At 37.2% G+C, this 18,359-nt stretch overlaps 4 protein-coding genes across 5 annotated transcripts; all 4 read left to right on the forward strand.

Annotated features, from left to right (window-relative positions):
* Positions 1-619: 619 nt before the first annotated feature.
* Positions 620-6,285, forward strand: LOC133845539 (serine protease grass-like). The gene is made up of 11 exons (XM_062280018.1): positions 620-859; positions 920-1,121; positions 1,185-1,227; positions 1,288-1,481; positions 1,542-1,955; positions 3,752-3,877; positions 3,947-4,113; positions 4,177-4,381; positions 4,442-4,484; positions 5,614-5,807; positions 5,872-6,285. Exons 1-11 carry the CDS (start codon positions 776-778, stop codon positions 6,276-6,278), a joined length of 2,079 nt encoding a protein of 692 aa, XP_062136002.1. The 5' UTR covers positions 620-775; the 3' UTR covers positions 6,279-6,285.
* A 1,027-nt stretch (positions 6,286-7,312) lies between these two features.
* LOC133841020 (uncharacterized) lies at positions 7,313-8,012 on the forward strand. The gene is made up of 3 exons (XM_062273273.1): positions 7,313-7,404; positions 7,467-7,669; positions 7,735-8,012. The coding sequence occupies exons 1-3, from the start codon at positions 7,313-7,315 to the stop codon at positions 7,827-7,829; spliced, it is 390 nt and encodes a 129-aa protein (XP_062129257.1). The 3' UTR covers positions 7,830-8,012.
* An 807-nt stretch (positions 8,013-8,819) lies between these two features.
* Positions 8,820-9,145, forward strand: LOC133841022 (uncharacterized). The gene has a single exon (XM_062273275.1). The coding sequence runs from the start codon at positions 8,866-8,868 to the stop codon at positions 9,004-9,006; it is 141 nt and encodes a 46-aa protein (XP_062129259.1). The 5' UTR covers positions 8,820-8,865; the 3' UTR covers positions 9,007-9,145.
* A 1,446-nt stretch (positions 9,146-10,591) lies between these two features.
* On the forward strand, positions 10,592-16,573 carry LOC133841016 (serine protease grass-like). 2 transcript variants are annotated; one of them, XM_062273267.1, is made up of 6 exons: positions 10,592-10,692; positions 10,761-11,013; positions 11,071-11,247; positions 11,316-11,358; positions 15,826-15,974; positions 16,050-16,573. In XM_062273267.1, the coding sequence occupies exons 2-6, from the start codon at positions 10,947-10,949 to the stop codon at positions 16,454-16,456; spliced, it is 843 nt and encodes a 280-aa protein (XP_062129251.1). In that variant the 5' UTR covers positions 10,592-10,692; positions 10,761-10,946; the 3' UTR covers positions 16,457-16,573. The 2 variants fall into 2 exon arrangements, with proteins under 2 accessions (XP_062129251.1, XP_062129253.1); XM_062273269.1 differs by lacking the exons at positions 15,826-15,974; positions 16,050-16,573 and adding exons at positions 11,416-11,564; positions 11,640-12,286.
* The last annotated feature ends 1,786 nt before the right edge of the window (positions 16,574-18,359 follow it).

The following is an 18,359-nucleotide window of genomic DNA, read 5'->3' on the forward strand; positions in this document are numbered from 1 at the left end:
ATACCAAACAATATACCACAAAAATACTAAAATATGCCGCATTTCGTATTTGGTATACCGCTGAAATACTACTTTCAAAATATACCATAGAGGTCAAAATATACCAGATTGTCAGCCAAGGCAGATAAAACCCGATTGGAGTAGATGTAATTTGCCATACAAAAGTATTACTTAAATAAATTCTATCATTTTTATAAGATCACAATCAAATTCTCAGGAATTCTATAGTTATTGTTGTATATGCCTAAATTCGACTCAAGCCTCAAAATTACGCTTGTTATTTGATTTTTGTCAATTGTGGGGGCGGTAGTGGGCGTGAAACAAAACTTGATCAGCGCGCATTAAAAATCGAAAAAATATGTACATATCTCTAACTCTTATAGTATCTGAGATCTAGGACATGACTATCTGATCAAAAATATATATTCTTTAAGAGATGCCTTCTTTTGCCTATTACATACATTTCATGAACGCAAAATCTTATAATACCCTTCTATCCTATGAGTGGCGGGTATAATTATGTATGTAACACACAATACTTTTAAACTTTCAATAGTGCAAATATAATATTGATAAGCCTGGCACTTATAAAAGTTAATCAACTTAGTTGTTGGCTCAGTTTGCAACTTACAATAATGGGAACTAGTCTATTGATATTTGCGCTCAGTTTAGCGTTTGCTTACAAGTTGTGCCTAGCTCAAGATGAAAGTTGCCTAAGAACCGATGGAAAAAGTGGATATTGTGTGCCTCCAAAGCAAGTCCAAAAATCCTCGACATGTTAAAACGGAGAATATCCGGAATTCCATTTACGGCGGAAGAAACAATATATATAAGTCATTCTAGATGTCCAGGCCCAAATGTAGCGTACATTTTACATTAATAAGCTTAAGCTAACTAATACTATTCTTCATTTATTCAGCGATTAGTGTGCTGCGAGGAAGACGAAAAGGTGGCTGAAGGAATTCGAGTGTTGAGAGAGCAAAATTGCGGTCAATTTAGTACTATGAAAACCATTGGAGGCAAAGAAGTTGAATTAATGTCCAGGCCCTGGATGGTTTACCTCACCATAAGCTACAATGCAACTGTTAGCTTTAAGTGCGGCGGCACTCTAATAAGCAATCGTAAGTAATATTGATAATGATAATAATATATAGTACTAATATAATCAAATTTTATATACACAGGCTATGTACTAACTGCGGCACATTGTTTTAAAAATGGATCACTGTGAGTTATTATTAATTTATGTTTAACTCTTTGAATTGAAAGCATTTTATTTTATCACAGACGTTCAGTGCATTTGGGGGAACATAATCTACTAACGGAAATAGATTGTAAACGGAAGAGAGGATCATTGATATGCGCACCGAAAGTTCAAATTATTCAAAATAATGAAGTCTTTCAACACGAAGAGTATTCTGCGAGAACTAAACTCAATGATATTGCCCTGGTGAAGTTATCAGCAGATGTATTATTTTCAAGTAAGTTAAATCTAGTTCACTATCCAATTTGAATATAAATATTGTGTATTTTAATCATAGACAGCGTCAGGCCAATTTGTTTGCCACTGAATGAAACACTGCAACAATTATCCAAAACAATTGACAAATTCTTCGTTGCTGGTTGGGGAGAACTTGGTCGCTACCGGCAATCTAATGTCTTAACAGAGACAATCGTCTCAAATTTAAATAAGACGCTCTGTGATCGATCCTACAGTGGCATTCCAGCTCTTGGCTCAACACAACTCTGCGCTGGTGACATTGGGAGAGACTCGTGTAGTGGCGACTCTGGTGGTCCATTAGCCTATGTGACCCATCTGTATAATAACTCGCAACGCTTTGTACAGTTTGGAATTACCAGTTATGGATCGTCAAATTGTGGTGATGGTCATCCTGGTGTCTACACAAATGTCGGCAACTATATTCGCTGGATCGCCAACAAAATCGCCACCAAATAGATTTTTAAATTATACAAACTTATGTACTACATATATAATTTTTCAAATTGAATCTTTAATTCTAATATATCAATGCATTAGTAATCATTCAAAATGTATATATTATATGTTACTAAGTGCAAATATACAAATATACAAATCATTTTCAGCCCGCTGGCTTATCTTGAATTAAATATATATTTACAAGTTACTTACTATAGAAAAAGCTTTTGACCATGAATCAATCATATAAATTATAAAGGTTGCAACCGATTAACTAATAGGCTACATTTTTTTTATTTGTATTCATCTATCAATTTTTATATAATGTAAAAACATTAGTGCTGACCTGTGTTTATGAGTGCACTTATTAAAAAAAAGTACTAAAAACAAGATTTTAGTCATAGTATTAACAAAGTAAGAAGCGACAGTTGATACCCGCTACTTGGTTTAAGTTAGAGCAAAACAGTGTTGTATTATTCTTAAAAGATACCGAAAGCTATAATTGGTATATTAATATATTAGTTACAACATCAAAAATGTACCATTAAGTCGAAACAATGCCAGATTGTCGGACAATAGATCCAAAAATTTTAAACAAACTTGATCTGTGTGCATATATCTCTATCTCGTATAGTCCCTAAAATATAAATCAAATATATATATACTTTATGAGGTTAAAGATAACTCCATCTACTTTTTACACAGATTTTTTGCAGGCGCAAAGTTCAACAATATGTTAGCGGAAATCTAAAAGGTGCATCGAGAATATCAACATCTTGAGGAAACACCATTTTCCACTATTTAGAAATAATCGTACACTTTTATTATACGATTAACGATTGTTAATTTATTATAATACACTTGGCCCTCGCTTAATACAGAGGTTACGTTCCTAAAAATCCTCGTGTTAAACAAAATTTGGTCTGTTTTTATTAAAGTTTCATACATTTGTTCAAAATTAACCAAAAGTTAATATGCATATGCATTTAACAAATGCATAGCATTCATATTTTCAAAATTAAAAGTTGGTATTAAATCAAAAAAGTTGCTTTATCTAATTAATTATCAGGTTAAAGTTTATAGAAATCTAAAAATGTTAAAAAGAGATGTTAAAGAGATCATCATTCATATCAAATTTGAAATGTTTTTGGTGGCATTTATAGTTTAAGCCAGTTTGTTTCAACATGTTTTCTCTTTTGGTGGATCCTTATCAAAAAGTCGTGTATTTAGCGTGTTAAAAGGGGGATGGGAGCAAATTTGACACCGTGTAAGACCGAGTTCGTGCTTAAAGAGTCCGTGTTAAGCGAGGGCCAAGTTATATTTATATTTATTTGCATATACGAATTATGCTTATATTATTATTTAATTAGCAGTTCTACGAATTTATTAAACAATATTCTTACGACATAATTATCATCGAATCGCGTGACAGCAATAAACGAATGGGATTGTTTCGAGAATTTTGTTATCTACATCTATTTATATAGGTTTATTTTTATTTTCTCCGTAACCTTAATAATTCGGTGGTATTTTTTAAGACTACAACTTTTTGATGAAAGCGCGAGCTTTTATTGTGTCCTAATGCAGTTTGGTTCATTCCAAATATCCACACAAACTATATTTTATTTTCCCCCATTTTCAAAAAGAACAGAGTTGAAGAAATCTCATTCTTTAAAGTTTAAACGAATAACAGACAAAACTCAAATGGTGGAAACCAATCGTTTAACCCGATGCACATATATATATACACCATATATTCTTGATAAGCTCAGATTCGTTATGTACACTAATAATACATACAAAATAACTGAAACATCTCAAAACTGTGCTCAGTCCGCTACAGCTCTCCAATCGCAATGTATAGAATCAGAATCAGATTGCTGATTTTCGTTTCGTGTTTGGCATCAACACTTGCAGTTGCCGTAGTTGAATACACTGGTATAATATAGAATCTTGAATAACTGAAGTGAAATATTAAATATCAATTCTACTACAAAAAATGTTTAGCGGATGACTTTTGCACCAGACTCGATTTCAAGCCAGGATATTGTGTGCCTATAAACAATTGTACGCTGGTTAAAAACATTACTGCAAGAAAATCGGAAGCAACATCGGAGCATACAGCTGATGAAGAATTGTACATCAGAAATTCTGAATGCCCTGTTCACAAAAATGTTATTGCGTTATTTGAAAATTTCCATTCTCCAAAGACTGAATGTGTTTATTTCATTTCATAGGGGTTTGTGTGTTGTGAAGATGCAGAAGAAGTGGCAAAAGGCGTTGATCATCTGAACCCAGAAGAGTGCGGAGAATTTGGAACATCGAAAACAATCGGAGGCAGAGAAATTGCATTGATGTCCAGACCTTGGATGACTCTGCTTTACATTCGAGACGAGTTGGATAACGAGGACTTCTCGTGTGGCGGAACGCTAATAAACAAACGTAAGTAAATTAGTCCACAATAAGTAATATGCACTAATGTAATGGGTTTTATTTTAATAGGCTATGTATTAACCGCTGCTCATTGTTTCACTAGAAAAACGCTGTAAGTATTATATGGTTTATCCATAAAGTACAAATGTTGTTGGTTAGCATCAAAAGACGAGACGATTTAACCATGTCTGTCCCTCTATCCGTATAAAGCTTTAAGTTTTTTTCGAGTTGTTTCTTAAAGCACCTACTTTTGTCCCTTGCGATCCACATTACAGGGTAGAAGGGTATTATAACTTTGTACTGGCAGAAAATGTATGTAACAGGCAGAAGGAGGCATCTCCGAACCCATAAAGTCAACAGTCGATACGATATAGCCATGTTCTGTCCGGCTGTCCGTATTAACACTTAGATCTCAAAAACTAAAAAAGATAGAGATACAAGCATTTAGATTTCAGAGACTATAAAAATAGAGCTATAATTTTTTTTCGACAGTACTTATTGTGTTTCTATGCAGCTCTAGTTTGTTTCAAATTTTTACCACGCCCACTTTCACGCCGGCACATAGACAAAAATCAAATAAGAAGCGTAATTTCGAAGCTAGAATACTAGAGATTTTTGGTGCATACAATAATAACTATTGTTTTTATGATTTCTGAAATTTTGGTTGCGATACAATAAAAATAAATATACCAAATGTAGCCCTTAGTACAATTGTAGAATTTTTGCGGTATGTTAATTTGGATCACTTCAAAAACTGAATACCCCACTTTTTTGCTTTTATTTACAATAGGTATCTTACAGACGAGCATACTTGACTGTAGCTTTCTTACTTGTTTTTTTTTCTAGTCTGTTTTATATTTTTTTTGCTACGCTCACTTCTACCTTTTTTGCTAACCGCATTGCAAACGTAATATGTAAGCTACAGTGATTTTTAGTACACCGAATAATAACTACAGTATTTTGACTTCTTCCAAGATAAAAGTCGTAAGAAGTTAGACATAATTATGTATGGCAAGAAACGGTTGCTGAAGTTGGGTCTTAGCTACTTTGATTTGCAATCTGGTGTATTTTGCACTTCATATATGGTATATTTGAAATAGTTTTTGGTATTCTAATTTAGTATATTTTAAGAATAATACTGCACTGCTAATCCTTTATTTAAAGTGTTAAGCGGGTGTCTCACAATCGAACACATTTAAACACATTTTTGTAATTCTACATTCTTTGAATTTGAAACATAGATTGTACGTGCGTCTTGGAGAACACAGAATATCCCAGGGAAGAGATTGCACCCGAAAGAGGGGAGTGGAAACGTGTGCGCCGCCAGTTGAGGATGTGGAAGCGGATCGAGTTTATATCCATGAAAATTACTCATCTATCACTGGTCACAATGATATTGCTCTAATCAAACTCTCACGAGATGTTGAATTCAAAGGTGCGAGTATATTCATCACACTCTCATTGACAGATTTACAATTAATTTTATTCACTTTCCGCAGATAGCATTGGACCCATTTGTTTGCCTGTGAATGAGACTATTCAACGGAGTGTGAGCTCAATGGAACTATTCCATGTGACGGGTTGGGGTAAAACCGAAGTCCGCTTTGCGTCCGATGTTCCACTAGAAACCGTTGTTCGCCATAAGGATATTGATAACTGCCAAAAATCTTATCGAAGGCAAATCATCCCAGCTCAACTGTGCGCCGGTGGCCTTGGAAGGGATGCATGCAATGGGGACTCCGGTGGTCCATTGGCATATGTGAAGAATTTGGATGGCCGACAACGCTTCGTTCAGTTCGGAATTGTCAGCTTTGGATCATCAAATTGTGGTGATGGCCATCCAGGTGTTTACACAAATGTCGGTAGCTACATTCGCTGGATCGCCTACAAAATTGCCACAAAATGAATTGAATTGAATTGAATAAATTTAAATAAACAAATTAATAAAGAAATGCATTTAAGGTAATTTACAATAACTTCAAAACTTTTTCCTGTACTCTGGATTATTATATATTATAATAAAACATTGGAATTTTCAATTTCTTTTACACCAATTTATAAATTTTCTTCAACCTGATGCTAAATACTTTTATAGTACAATAGATTCGCATAAATTTTAATATATCGCTTCCACAGATATCGATACCAGTTTTTCTAGACTTCAAATATTTATGCTCGAATGCGTATCAAATGATGATGGAATTGTTTCAGTGTCTATAAACCATGGTAGTCATTCTTTTCGAATAATTTCAGCGCACAATTTTCAGTATTTTGTCAAGCCATGCATTATACCTACATTTTAAAGTATCTTAAGTCTTTTTTAATGTACATATATTCTTTCAAATATGCATCGTTCTGCTTCTTATATGTATTATAACTATGCATTATAGCTACATTTTAAGGTGTCTTAAATCCATATAAATTTTCTTTTTTCCTTTTTTCATATATGCATCGTTCTTCTTTTAATGTGGTTTAGCACAATTTTCATACACCTCATTTGAATTGCACTTTCAAAATCATTGTTGCTTTCTTTAAAGTATTAGCTACAATACAACAAATTGTGAAAAATCGTCTCTTCTTTTACACCGTTTATTTCATTTTTCAATAACTCTTGATAATGATTAACATTCGTACATTAGGTGTAAGACGATCTTTCGGCTTATCCCTTCCAGACGTAAAGAGATCGTTGAACTCGGTGCAGAGTCAACATTCCCTAGTAGCTATAAATAGAAGCATTGTTGCCAGAAGACCTCGACTGTTTAGTTCCGCTGCCGGCACTTTCAATCTGCCACTTCCTATGCATCTAAAAATACCACCGATGCACCCCAATCCACAAGGAACACGCGCCGCATCAGCTGTCTCTTATATATTCCCCACATCTGTCTGTTTACATATTTAGAAAATGTAGTTCGCAGACTACCCCAAAAGTGTTTGGTTTGGATGCTGCATCGGCATCCAATATGTGGCAGTGCATCGAGTGTCGTCATGGAGTATAGAAGTGCCCCCATTCTGCCTACGTATGCCGAGTCTTGGTGTGTAACTATTTCATGGATAAAATACGCTTCTAGAATTGATTTCTTTATCGCGTTTGCAGTGTTCAAAGTGACTACCCCAAGAAGGATTCACTCTGCCAGACACTCTTCCCATACAAGACGTTAAGAGAACCCGATCCCGTTATCATCCTCATAACATTGGCTGTGGTTATCGGTTCCTTCTGTCTACTCAGCGGTTTCATTCTGCTCTGTGTGGTATCAAAGGCGTGGCAAGACGAAACATCCGAGGCCATATTACTCATGGGTAAGTGAAGTTTCATAAATACGTGATTAATGCGCAGACATCCGATTAATCGACACTGTTTTCAGGAATTGGCTTCTTTATCACATCGTTATCCTGTGTGACTTGGAAACTGACGAATGCCCAACGTCTGGCGCAGCTACAAGAAACAATTTCCATTTAACTTTAACGTTTATCTGTACAAAATATATATTTATTGTATATCAACATTTTAAGAATTGCATTACTTGAGTCAGTCTCTTTCGCAAAAATGAAAAGGAAATACAATTGCAGATAAGCAGCTGGGAGAAAACTCTGACGAATTGTTGTTGCACCAAGCAAAAGAAAGACGCAACCTACCTCAATTGTTCTACCCGAGTGCAGCTTGAACTGAATCTGAGCTATGTTCCTACCTGGCTCAGCTGTCGTACCTGAGCTCAGTTTGCATCGAATCCTCAAAGAGGCCACAACTCTAAGAAATGCCACTGCTGAGACAATTCCTGTTGATTCCCGCGCTGCAAATGTTGCAGCTGCCACAGCGTTTTTTAGGCAAAATTTCTGATTTATGTCATACACGGAATTTCCAACGTTACGTGAGGTAAGTGTAAACAACTTATTCAGAGTTGTTATACTAAAATGTGCATTTATACAGGTTTATGGAAAATAATTTATGCCCGGTTTAATCGCAATTCAAATACAATTTGAGCTAATCGAATCTAATTGCAACGTAATCAGAGCAAAAGACAAAAGAGACAAGAGACGAGAGACAAGAATCAAGAGACGTGAGTGAGTGACGACATCCAGAAGCTACTCAGGCGACAACAATTGTAATTTTGCGCAGCAATTTCGATTCGTCTGCGATTTTGTGAGTCAACTCACGTATCTCTCGGATGCCAAAAATAAGTGAGACGAAAACAAATTTGTGCGACTGTCGAGTGTTTGATTTCAAACTGAGGCAATGCTCAACTGCAGAGCTCCCTCCAGAGCTGCAAAAGTCACAACTTGAGAGCGCGACAATTGATCAGAATGTTCGGGTTATTCTCCACACCACAATCTCTGGATAAGTCTCTCGCAATGCGGGTAAAACACAGAACCGATCACAGTCTGCGTCGCGATTGCAATAAAAGTCTTGAGTCCAGTGCTCTGATCGGTTAGTTCATTTCATACTTTCCATAAGTGCAAACACATTCCGGATTACACATTCGATTAGTATTCTAACGATGAGCGAATATAAACGCGCCTTTAATTTCGTTGTACGCGCCATCGCCGCTGTCAGCCTCTTGATCGTTATGGCCGCCTTCCACCAACAGGACGACGATGCTGGATCCCACTATATACATCCCAGAAGAGTCATGCAGTGAAACGTGCCAGCTAAAACTAGACCTAAGTGTATATTGTATATATAGCTACGACTTAAGTATTTATCGCATATTAATTTTGCAAATAAGCAATCAGTTAACATAAATCAAATTACAATAAATAAATGGAATTAAAGGTTTACAAACAAATGTGTTTTGCCTCTGAATCAACGGAAAATGAGAAAGTGCAAATACCCTAGAAATGTCATCTACGTAGTGTAGGAAAATAATTTTTAAAAATGTCAAACATTTCATAAAGGAGAACTTATTCTATCTTAGACTAGTTTAGCTTTATTCTAAGCATACTGACACCGTTCAAGCTCAGACATACATACGAGTATGTATGTATAATTAATCTTAAAAGCGACGATACTTCAATATCAATTGTCGATCATCGCACGCATTACCTTTCTATCATTTCTATACAGGGTGTATAGCAGACTGAATTTTCTAATTACTTCTGCGGAATCGAGGAAACCCGTTTATTTTCATTATGCAAATACTGGAAAGCATAAAAACGCAATTGTTTATTGATTACACTTACATTTCCTCTATCAGCAGTTGCAGTGGGATTTCACCCGGGTTTTAATTTACCCCGAGCTGGTAATTCCCAATCAATCAATTCATAAACGAGTACTTATTCTAGCTGAGACTAGTTTCGCTTTATTCAAAACATACTAACACCGATCGTACAAGCACATACATATTTATAATTAATCTTGAATGCGAGATTTAGCTGAGTGAAATATTCCCAGAACAGATTTGTTCAACATTTTGTTGTCGTTCAGTTATCTTTGCACTGACTTGAGCTCTCGTCTCGGTACTGGGACCAACTGCTGTCGCTGCTCTCGTTGTCGTTGTCAACTTAAAGGAGTTGGATTCATCATCGTTGATCTTTTTGGTCGTTCGTCTACTTCGAAGCAGCAGTTTCATTTCTATAAAATTGTTGACTGGAATTTCAGGTATGTTCACATTTCACTGTCGCCACATTGATTGATTGCCGAACTGCAGACTTGTCAGCTTTATAGGCGGGAAGAATATCATAATATCCGGTAGGCTAAGAGCTTTGCAAATTAACAATTGTTTAAACAGACTCGCAATTATTTCCCGTTGATATTTTATTGCACTCGCTCACATCTGCTATTCGAGAAACGTATGCAACTGCCTCACATCGTCAACTTGAGTTCTTTCAACTGTCTCTCTCAAAGAATTCTGGCAACTCCCACTCCCGGTCTTTTCAAGGTTAGAGCCCCTGAGGCGCAAAACAATGCGGCTGAGTTCTCGAACTCAAGTGTTTGCCATTGTTTGTTCAAATTTGATTATCCGTTTGTCATCGAGCGAACAACTGGTATTTACTTATGGCATTCCATTGACAACATGAATAGTTATCTACGTTTAATACATTTTATAAATTATGTTAAGACAGAATCCAATTGTTGCTTATTGATGGAGAATAACTTTAAATTTGTTTACTGTCATTTGTATGGCAACATATTTATTTATATTTAAAGAAAATTAAAAATTTTTAATATGTATTTCTATATTTTCTTGTCTCGGTTCAATCGTTCTATTTTATATCATTCTAGCTCCAGGCCTCCTCAAGCAGTCGTCATGGCTTAAGAAAGAGCTTTACTGTGGTTGTTAAACAGGCTAAACTTTTTATAACCGGTAGGTGACGTCCAAACTGAGGTAAATTTAATACAAATTCAACACCAAAGAGGGCGCAGTAATTCATTTTAAATGCTATTCGTCGGTAGATGGCGGCAGAGTGCGGGGTCAGTGCAGATAGGAATTGAACTTCAATTCCGGTTTATTTTTTCAATTTATGAGAAATCATATACACAAATTAAAATGAATTACATATATCACGCTGTTCTCTGCTATATAAAGGGCAGCATGCAATTGCTTAGATGCAATAGTCGTTCTCAAATCGTTCGATCAGCATGAAGTCGCTTCTACTTGTTAGCTATATTAGCCTGATATGCATCATTGCATCTGGCTCAGCTGAGAGTGAGTTCATCTAGCTATATAACTAGAATACAAATTTAATTTTTCTATTTTCAATAGAACTTAATACAGAAGGATTGCACGAATTGGAAAAACAAGAATGCGGAGTCCATAAGAAGGATTTACCTTTTATTGGTAATGAAAACATTCCCAGTTCAAGGCCTTGGATAGCACGCATTAAGGTTTCAATTGATGAAAAAGATTCATTTGAATATATAGGAACCTTAATTAGTGACCGTAAGTAAACCATATAATCGTAGTAGGATCTTGAAATTGGATGATAACAGCCGCAATTTGATTCACAGAATTTGTTTTGACCGCTGCGCATATTGTGGACGGTACTAGAATGTAAGTCTATATTACCTATATAAATATCCCGAAGTAAGATTTTAATTTTTCATTCAGTCGTTCAGTGCGCTTAGGTGTTGCGGAAAATTCGACAGTTGAGGAAATCGACGTCGAAAAAATAATTATGCACCCAGATTTCAAACTTAATCCTATTACATATAATGATATAGCTCTGGTGAAACTGGATCGAAAGGTCGATTTCAAAGGTGAGCAAGATATTTTACTTATGACACTATAGAATTATTGTAAATTGTCCTTCCATTGTATGCGATTTCTAACAGAAAACATCAGTCCAATCTGCTTGCCTGTAAATGAGGATCTACAGCAAAAGGTGGAAACTCTGGAAGGTCTACTCCTAACAGGATTGTCACATGGAAACGCAAACACTGAGAGAAATAATATACTGCGTGAAATAAATGTTTCACGTGTCGATCGTCCAAAATGCTCAAAGTCTTTTCGAAATTTGACAATAGAGCCAACTCAAATTTGTACCACTTTGAATGAAATTGTATGCAAGGGCTCATCGGGCAGTCCACTGAGCAGTCAAGTTGAATATTTAGGTAAGGAGCGCTTTGTTCAGTTTGGCATCGTTTCGTTTGGATTAGGCGATTGTTCCATGGGAGCGAACACGAATGTAGCAAGCTTCATGCCATGGATAACTGCAGTGATTGGAGAAAAGCCGTTGTGAGCTGTAAATTCAATATTAATCATTTTCATGTATTCGACTATATAAAATGTATTTTCTTATTCACGTTTGATTTGGCTTAAGACCAAATTCCCAAACAAATAAAACAAATATTCTAGATTGGAGGCAGCTCAATGATTTCAATAGAAAAAATACAATTTGAAGCAAAAAAAAAACCCTCTGCTTGTTTTTATTCTATGTTTAGAAATTTAACTAATCAAAATATATTTTTAATGAATCCTATGGTCTATGTGATTTGGCTGTGATGAAACTAAATTTGCCGAAGTGTGTCAATCAAATATAACGAAATTAGCTTACAAATCAATCACGCAGATCCTACTAATAATAACTGAGCCCAAAAGCCTTGACCACAACAATACCTATAATTCATCAGCTGCCGGAAAGCCATGGCAATTAACCAGGCCTCCTAAAGCAGTCGTCATCACGGGTGCTATTCCAAAAAAAATGTTTGTACCAAAATTTGGAAAAAATTTACCAATTTTAGCAAAAATGTACCAAACATTTTTCACGAAAGATTTTTTGTATTTCACAAATTGTGATTCACAATAAATAACTGTTTACGTAGTGGGCCTTACATTGGCGCATACATATTTTCCCAATTATCCTGTCAATTGTCATCGCAAATCGACTGTATGCGATATTTTCCAGTGTTAGTCATGGTTCAATTTCTAACTGATACAAAATTTGTGTCTGGTGGAACAGAACCATTTGTTAAAATAATATATGTGAACATAAAATTTTATGAAAAATTTAAATACTAGAACAGGCATATTAAAAATGTACCAAAATGTACAAAAGTGATCCAATGTACCAACGCATAAAAAATGTACCCGTTTTGGTACATTGGTACCAAAAGTGGCAACCGTGCACATAGGATCGCAAGGACGAACTCTATCGACCAAGATCAACAAAATGTGGGGTTATCTAAGATCTCAACATTTGTAATTTTTGTCAGTCAGTCCGCTCTGTCCACTGTGTCCGCCATGTCCGCTATGTCCGCCATGTCCGCTATGTCCGCCATGTCCGTTATGTCCGCCATGTCCGCCATGTCCGCCATGTCCGTTATGTCCGCTATGTCCGCCATGTCCGTTATGTCCGCCATGTCCGCTATGTCCGCCATGTCCGCTATGTCCGCCATGTCCGCTATGTCCGCCATGTCCGCTATGTCCGCCATGTCCGCCATGTCCGCCATGTCCGCTATGTCCGCCATGTCCGCTATGTCCGCCATGTCCGCTATGTCCGCCATGTCCGCCATGTCCGTTATGTCCGCCATGTCCGCCATGTCCGCCATGTCCGTTATGTCCGCTATGTCCGCTATGTCCGCTATGTCCGCCATGTCCGCTATGTCCGCTATGTCCGCCATGTCCGCTATGTCCGCCATGTCCGCTATGTCCGCCATGTCCGCTATGTCCGCCATGTCTGCTATGTCCGTTATGTCCGCTATGTCCGCTATGTCCGCTATGTCCGCCATGTCCGTTATGTCCGCTATGTCCGCCATGTCCGCTATGTCCGCCATGTCCGTTATGTCCGCTATGTCCGCCATGTCCGCTATGTCCGCCATGTCCGCTATGTCCGCCATGTCCGCTATGTCCGCCATGTCTGCTATGTCCGTTATGTCCGCCATGTCCGCTATGTCAAATTTGTATATTTTGAGCAATTTTAGAGAAAAAGACCTCATTCTTGGTAGACACAATATAAATCCAAGCCCGGATGTGCTAGGATCAAAAACATGGAAGTTATTCACAAAACATTGCTTCAGACGGTCCTCTCTATTTCCTACATAGCACAAATCGGTGTTGGAAAACGTGAGGTTATCTGAAAAAAATGGGAATTGCGCCAATTGTGCGGAAAAATTCAGAAAAAACAACTATTAAGAATTGATGACTCTACAACATACAGTTGAAGTTATTGCTCACTTATGCTAACTTAATTTTCAAAATCCTTTCCAAAGTTGAAAATTGTTCTTCATACTTTGAGGGTACAACTAGGGCGTTTTTCGAAAACAAGCAATATCTCGGGCATATCCTTCCAAATTTTCAAAGCACACATAGGCACGGTTGCCATTCTAAAAAATGTTTTGTACCGAAATTTGGAACAAAATGTACCAAACATTTTTCACGAAAGATTCTTCGTATTTCACAAATTGTGATTCACAAATTGTGACTTACAAATTGTGATTTACAATATATAACTGTTTACTTAGTGATGGACCTTACATTGGCGCATACATACATATTTTCTCAATTGACACGATATATCGCAAATCGACTGTATGCGATATTTTCCAGTGCTAGTCGTGGTTCAATTTCTAACTGAAACAAAATTTGTATCTGGTGGAACAGAACCATTTGTTAAAATAATATATGTGAACATAAAATTTTATGAAAAATTTAAATACTAGAACAGGCATATTAAAATGTACCAAAATGTACAAAAGTGATCCAATGTACCAACGCATAAAAAATGTACCCGTTTTGGTACATTGGTACCAAAAGTGGCAACCGTGGACGTCATGGCTTATGCAATAGCATTACTGAGGTAATTTGTTTTATAGCAACACTGCCGGTAGGTGACGTCTCAACTGAGGTAAATTTAATACAAACTCAACACCAAAGAGGGCGCAGTAATAGCATTTTAAATGCTATTCGCTGGTAGATGGCGGCAGAGTGCGGGGTCAGTGCAGATAGGAATTGAACTTCAATTCCGGTTTATTTTATACCCGCTAGCCATACGGTAGAAGGGTATTATAAATTTGTGCTGGCAGGAAATGTATGTAACAGGTAGAAGAAGGCATCTCCGACCCTATAAAGTATATATATTCTTTTGTCTGTCCGTCTGTCCGTATAAAACACTGGATCTCAGAGACTATAAGAGATAGAGCTATAATTGTTCGACAGCATTTGTTATGTTTGCACGCAGATCAAGTTTGTTTCAAATTTTTGCCACGCCCACTTACGCCCCTCAAATCAAAAATCGAATAACAAGCGTAATTAAAATAAAGCTATTGTATACAATAATAATCATAGTAGTTATGATTCCTGACAATTTGGTTGCAATCAGATAAAAATTGTAGAAGTTATTAAAGAATTACTTTTCTATGGTCAAAAACGCCTACTTACTAGGGGTCTTAGTTGCTTTGTAGCTTTCGACTGTAGCTTTCTAACTTGTTTCATTTTATGAGAAATCATTTACATAAATTAAAATGAATTACATATATCACGCTGTTCTCTGATATATAAAGGGGAGGATGCAATTGCTCAGATGCAATAGTTGTTCTCAAATAGTTCGATCAGCATGAAGTCGCTTCTACTTGTTAGCTATATTAGCCTGATATGCATCATTGCATCTGGCTCAGCTGAGAGTGAGTTCATCTAGCTATATAACTAGAATACAAATTTAATTTTTCTATTTTCAATAGAACTTAATACAGAAGGATTGCACGAATTGGAAAAACAAGAATGCGGAGTCCATAAGAAGGATTTACCTTTTATTGGTAATGAAAACATTCCCAGTTCAAGGCCTTGGATGGCACGCATTAAGGTTTCAATTGATGGAAAAGATCAATTGAATATATAGGAACCGTGATTAGTGACCGTAAGTGCACAACATAATCGCTGTAGGATCTTGAAATTAGTTGATAAAATCGCAATTTGATTCACAGAATTTGTTTTGACCGCTGCGCATATTGTGGGCAATAATAGAATGTAAGTCTATATTACTTATATAAATATCCGAAAGTAAGATTTTAATTCTTCATTCAGTGATTCAGTGCGCTTAGGTGTTGCGGAAAATTCGACAGTTGAGGAAATCGACGTCGAAAAAATAATTATGCACCCAGATTTCAAACTTAATCCTATTACATATAATGATATAGCTCTGGTGAAACTGGATCGAAAGGTCGATTTCAAAGGTGAGCAAGATATTTTACTTATGACACTATAGAATTATTGTAAATTGTCCTTCCATTGTATGCGATTTCTATCAGAAAACATCAGTCCAATCTGCTTGCCTGTAAATGAGGATCTACAGCAAAAGGTGGAAACTCTGGAAGGTCTACTCCTAACAGGATTGTCACATGGAAACGCAAACACTGAGAGAAATAATATACTGCGTGAAATAAATGTTTCACGTGTCGATCGTCCAAAATGCTCAAAGTCTTTCCGAAATTTTACAATAGAGCCAACTCAAATTTGTACCACTTTGAATGAAATTGTATGCAAGGGCTCATCGGGCAGTCCACTGAGCAGTCAAGTTGAATATTTAGGTAAGGAGCGCTTTGTTCAGATTGGCATCGTTTCGTTTGGATTAGGCGATTGTTCCATGGGAGCGAACACGAATGTAGCAAGCTTCATGCCATGGATAACTGCTGTGATTGGAGAAAAGCCGTTGTGAGCTGTAAATTCAATATTAATCATTTTCATGTATTCGACTATATAAAATGTATTTTCTTATTCACGTTTGATTTGGCTTAAGACCAAATTCCCAAACGAATAAAACAAATATCCTAGATTTGAGGCAGCTCAATGATTTCAATAGAAAAAATACAATTTGAAGCAACAAAAAAACCTTCTGCTTGTTTTTATTCTATGTTTAGAAATTTAACTAATCAAAATATATTTTTAATGAATCCTATGGTCTATGTGATTTGGCTGTGATGAAACTAAATTTGCCGAAGTGTGTCAATCAAATATAACGAAATTAGCTTACAAATCAATCACGCAGATCCTACTAATAATAACTGAGCCCAAAAGCCTTGACCACAACAATACCTATAATTCATCAGCTGCCGGAAAGCCATGGCAATTAACCAGGCCTCCTAAAGCAGTCGTCATCACGGGTGCTATTCCAAGAAAAATTTTGTACCAAAATTTGGAAAAATTTACCAATTTTAGCAAAAATGTACCAAACATTTTTCACGAAAGATTTTTGTATTTCACAAATTGTGATTCACAATAAATAACTGTTTACGTAGTGGGCCTTACATTGGCGCATACATATTTTCTCAATTATCCTGTCAATTGTCATCGCAAATCGACTGTATGCGATATTTTCCAGTGCTAGTCGTGGTTCAATTTCTAACTGAAACAAAATTTGTGTCTGGTGGAACAGAGCCATTTGTTAAAATAATATATGTGAACATAAAATTGTATGAAAAATTTAAATACTAGAACAGGCATATTAAAAATGTACCAAAATGTACAAAAGTGATCCAATGTACCAACGCATAAAAAATGTAGGATCGCAAGGACGAACTCTATCGACCAAGATCAACAAAATGTGGGGTTATCTAAGATCTCAACATTTGTAATTTTTGTCAGTCAGTCCGCCATGTCCGTTATGTCCGTTATGTCCGTTATGTCCGCTGTGTCCGCTATGTCCGCTCTGTCCGCCATGTCCGCTCTGTCCGCCATGTCCGCTATGTCCGTTATATCCGCTGTGTCCGCTATGTCCGCTATGTCCGCTATGTCCGCTCTGTCCGCCATGTCCGCTATGTCCGCCATGTCCGTTATGTCCGCTGTGTCCGCTATGTCCGCTATGTCCGCTATGTCCGCTATGTCCGCTCTGTCCGCCATGTCCGCTATGTCCGCCATGTCCGCCATGTCCGCCATGTCCGCTATGTCCGCCATGTCCGCTATGTCCGCCATGTCCGCTATGTCCGCCATGTCCGCCATGTCCGCCATGTCCGCTCTGTCCGCTCTGTCCGCCATGTCCGCCATGTCCGCTATGTCCGCCATGTCCGCCATGTCCGCTATGTCCGCCATGTCCGCTCTGTCCGCCATGTCCGCTATGTCCGCTATGTCCGCTCTGTCCGCCATGTCCGCTATGTCCGCCATGTCCGCCATGTCCGTTATGTCCGCCATGTCCGCTATGTCCGCCATGTCCGCTCTGTCCGCTATGTCCGCTATGTCCGCTATGTCCGCTATGTCCGCCATAAAATTGTATGAAAAATTTAAATACTAGAACAGGCATATTAAAAATGTACCAAAATGTACAAAAGTGATCCAATGTACCAACGCATAAAAAATGTAGGATCGCAAGGACGAACTCTATCGACCAAGATCAACAAAATGTGGGGTTATCTAAGATCTCAACATTTGTAATTTTTGTCAGTCAGTCCGCCATGTCCGTTATGTCCGTTATGTCCGTTATGTCCGCTGTGTCCGCTATGTCCGCTCTGTCCGCCATGTCCGCTCTGTCCGCCATGTCCGCTATGTCCGTTATGTCCGCTGTGTCCGCTATGTCCGCTATGTCCGCTATGTCCGCTCTGTCCGCCATGTCCGCTATGTCCGCCATG

Source organism: Drosophila sulfurigaster, chromosome 3 (assembly GCF_023558435.1).
Source record: "Drosophila sulfurigaster albostrigata strain 15112-1811.04 chromosome 3, ASM2355843v2, whole genome shotgun sequence".
Classification (NCBI taxonomy): Eukaryota; Metazoa; Arthropoda; class Insecta; order Diptera; family Drosophilidae; genus Drosophila; species Drosophila sulfurigaster.

Excerpts from the sequence above, each read along its gene's own strand:
- LOC133845539 (XM_062280018.1), top strand. The coding sequence starts at position 776 with ATGTTAAAACGGAGAATATCCGGAATTCCATTTACGGCGGAAGAAACA. Across the intron at positions 1,482-1,541 it reads AGCAGATGTATTATTTTCAA|ACAGCGTCAGGCCAATTTGT; the intron begins GTAAGTTAAATC and ends TTTTAATCATAG. Across the intron at positions 4,382-4,441 it reads CGGAACGCTAATAAACAAAC|GCTATGTATTAACCGCTGCT; the intron begins GTAAGTAAATTA and ends TTATTTTAATAG.
- LOC133841020 (XM_062273273.1), top strand. The coding sequence starts at position 7,313 with ATGCTGCATCGGCATCCAATATGTGGCAGTGCATCGAGTGTCGTCATG. Across the intron at positions 7,405-7,466 it reads CCTACGTATGCCGAGTCTTG|TGTTCAAAGTGACTACCCCA; the intron begins GTGTGTAACTAT and ends TCGCGTTTGCAG. Across the intron at positions 7,670-7,734 it reads CGAGGCCATATTACTCATGG|GAATTGGCTTCTTTATCACA; the intron begins GTAAGTGAAGTT and ends CACTGTTTTCAG.
- LOC133841022 (XM_062273275.1), top strand. The coding sequence starts at position 8,866 with ATGAGCGAATATAAACGCGCCTTTAATTTCGTTGTACGCGCCATCGCC.
- LOC133841016 (XM_062273267.1), top strand. The coding sequence starts at position 10,947 with ATGAAGTCGCTTCTACTTGTTAGCTATATTAGCCTGATATGCATCATT. Across the intron at positions 11,248-11,315 it reads AGGAACCTTAATTAGTGACC|AATTTGTTTTGACCGCTGCG; the intron begins GTAAGTAAACCA and ends TTTGATTCACAG. Across the intron at positions 11,359-15,825 it reads ATTGTGGACGGTACTAGAAT|TGATTCAGTGCGCTTAGGTG; the intron begins GTAAGTCTATAT and ends TTCTTCATTCAG.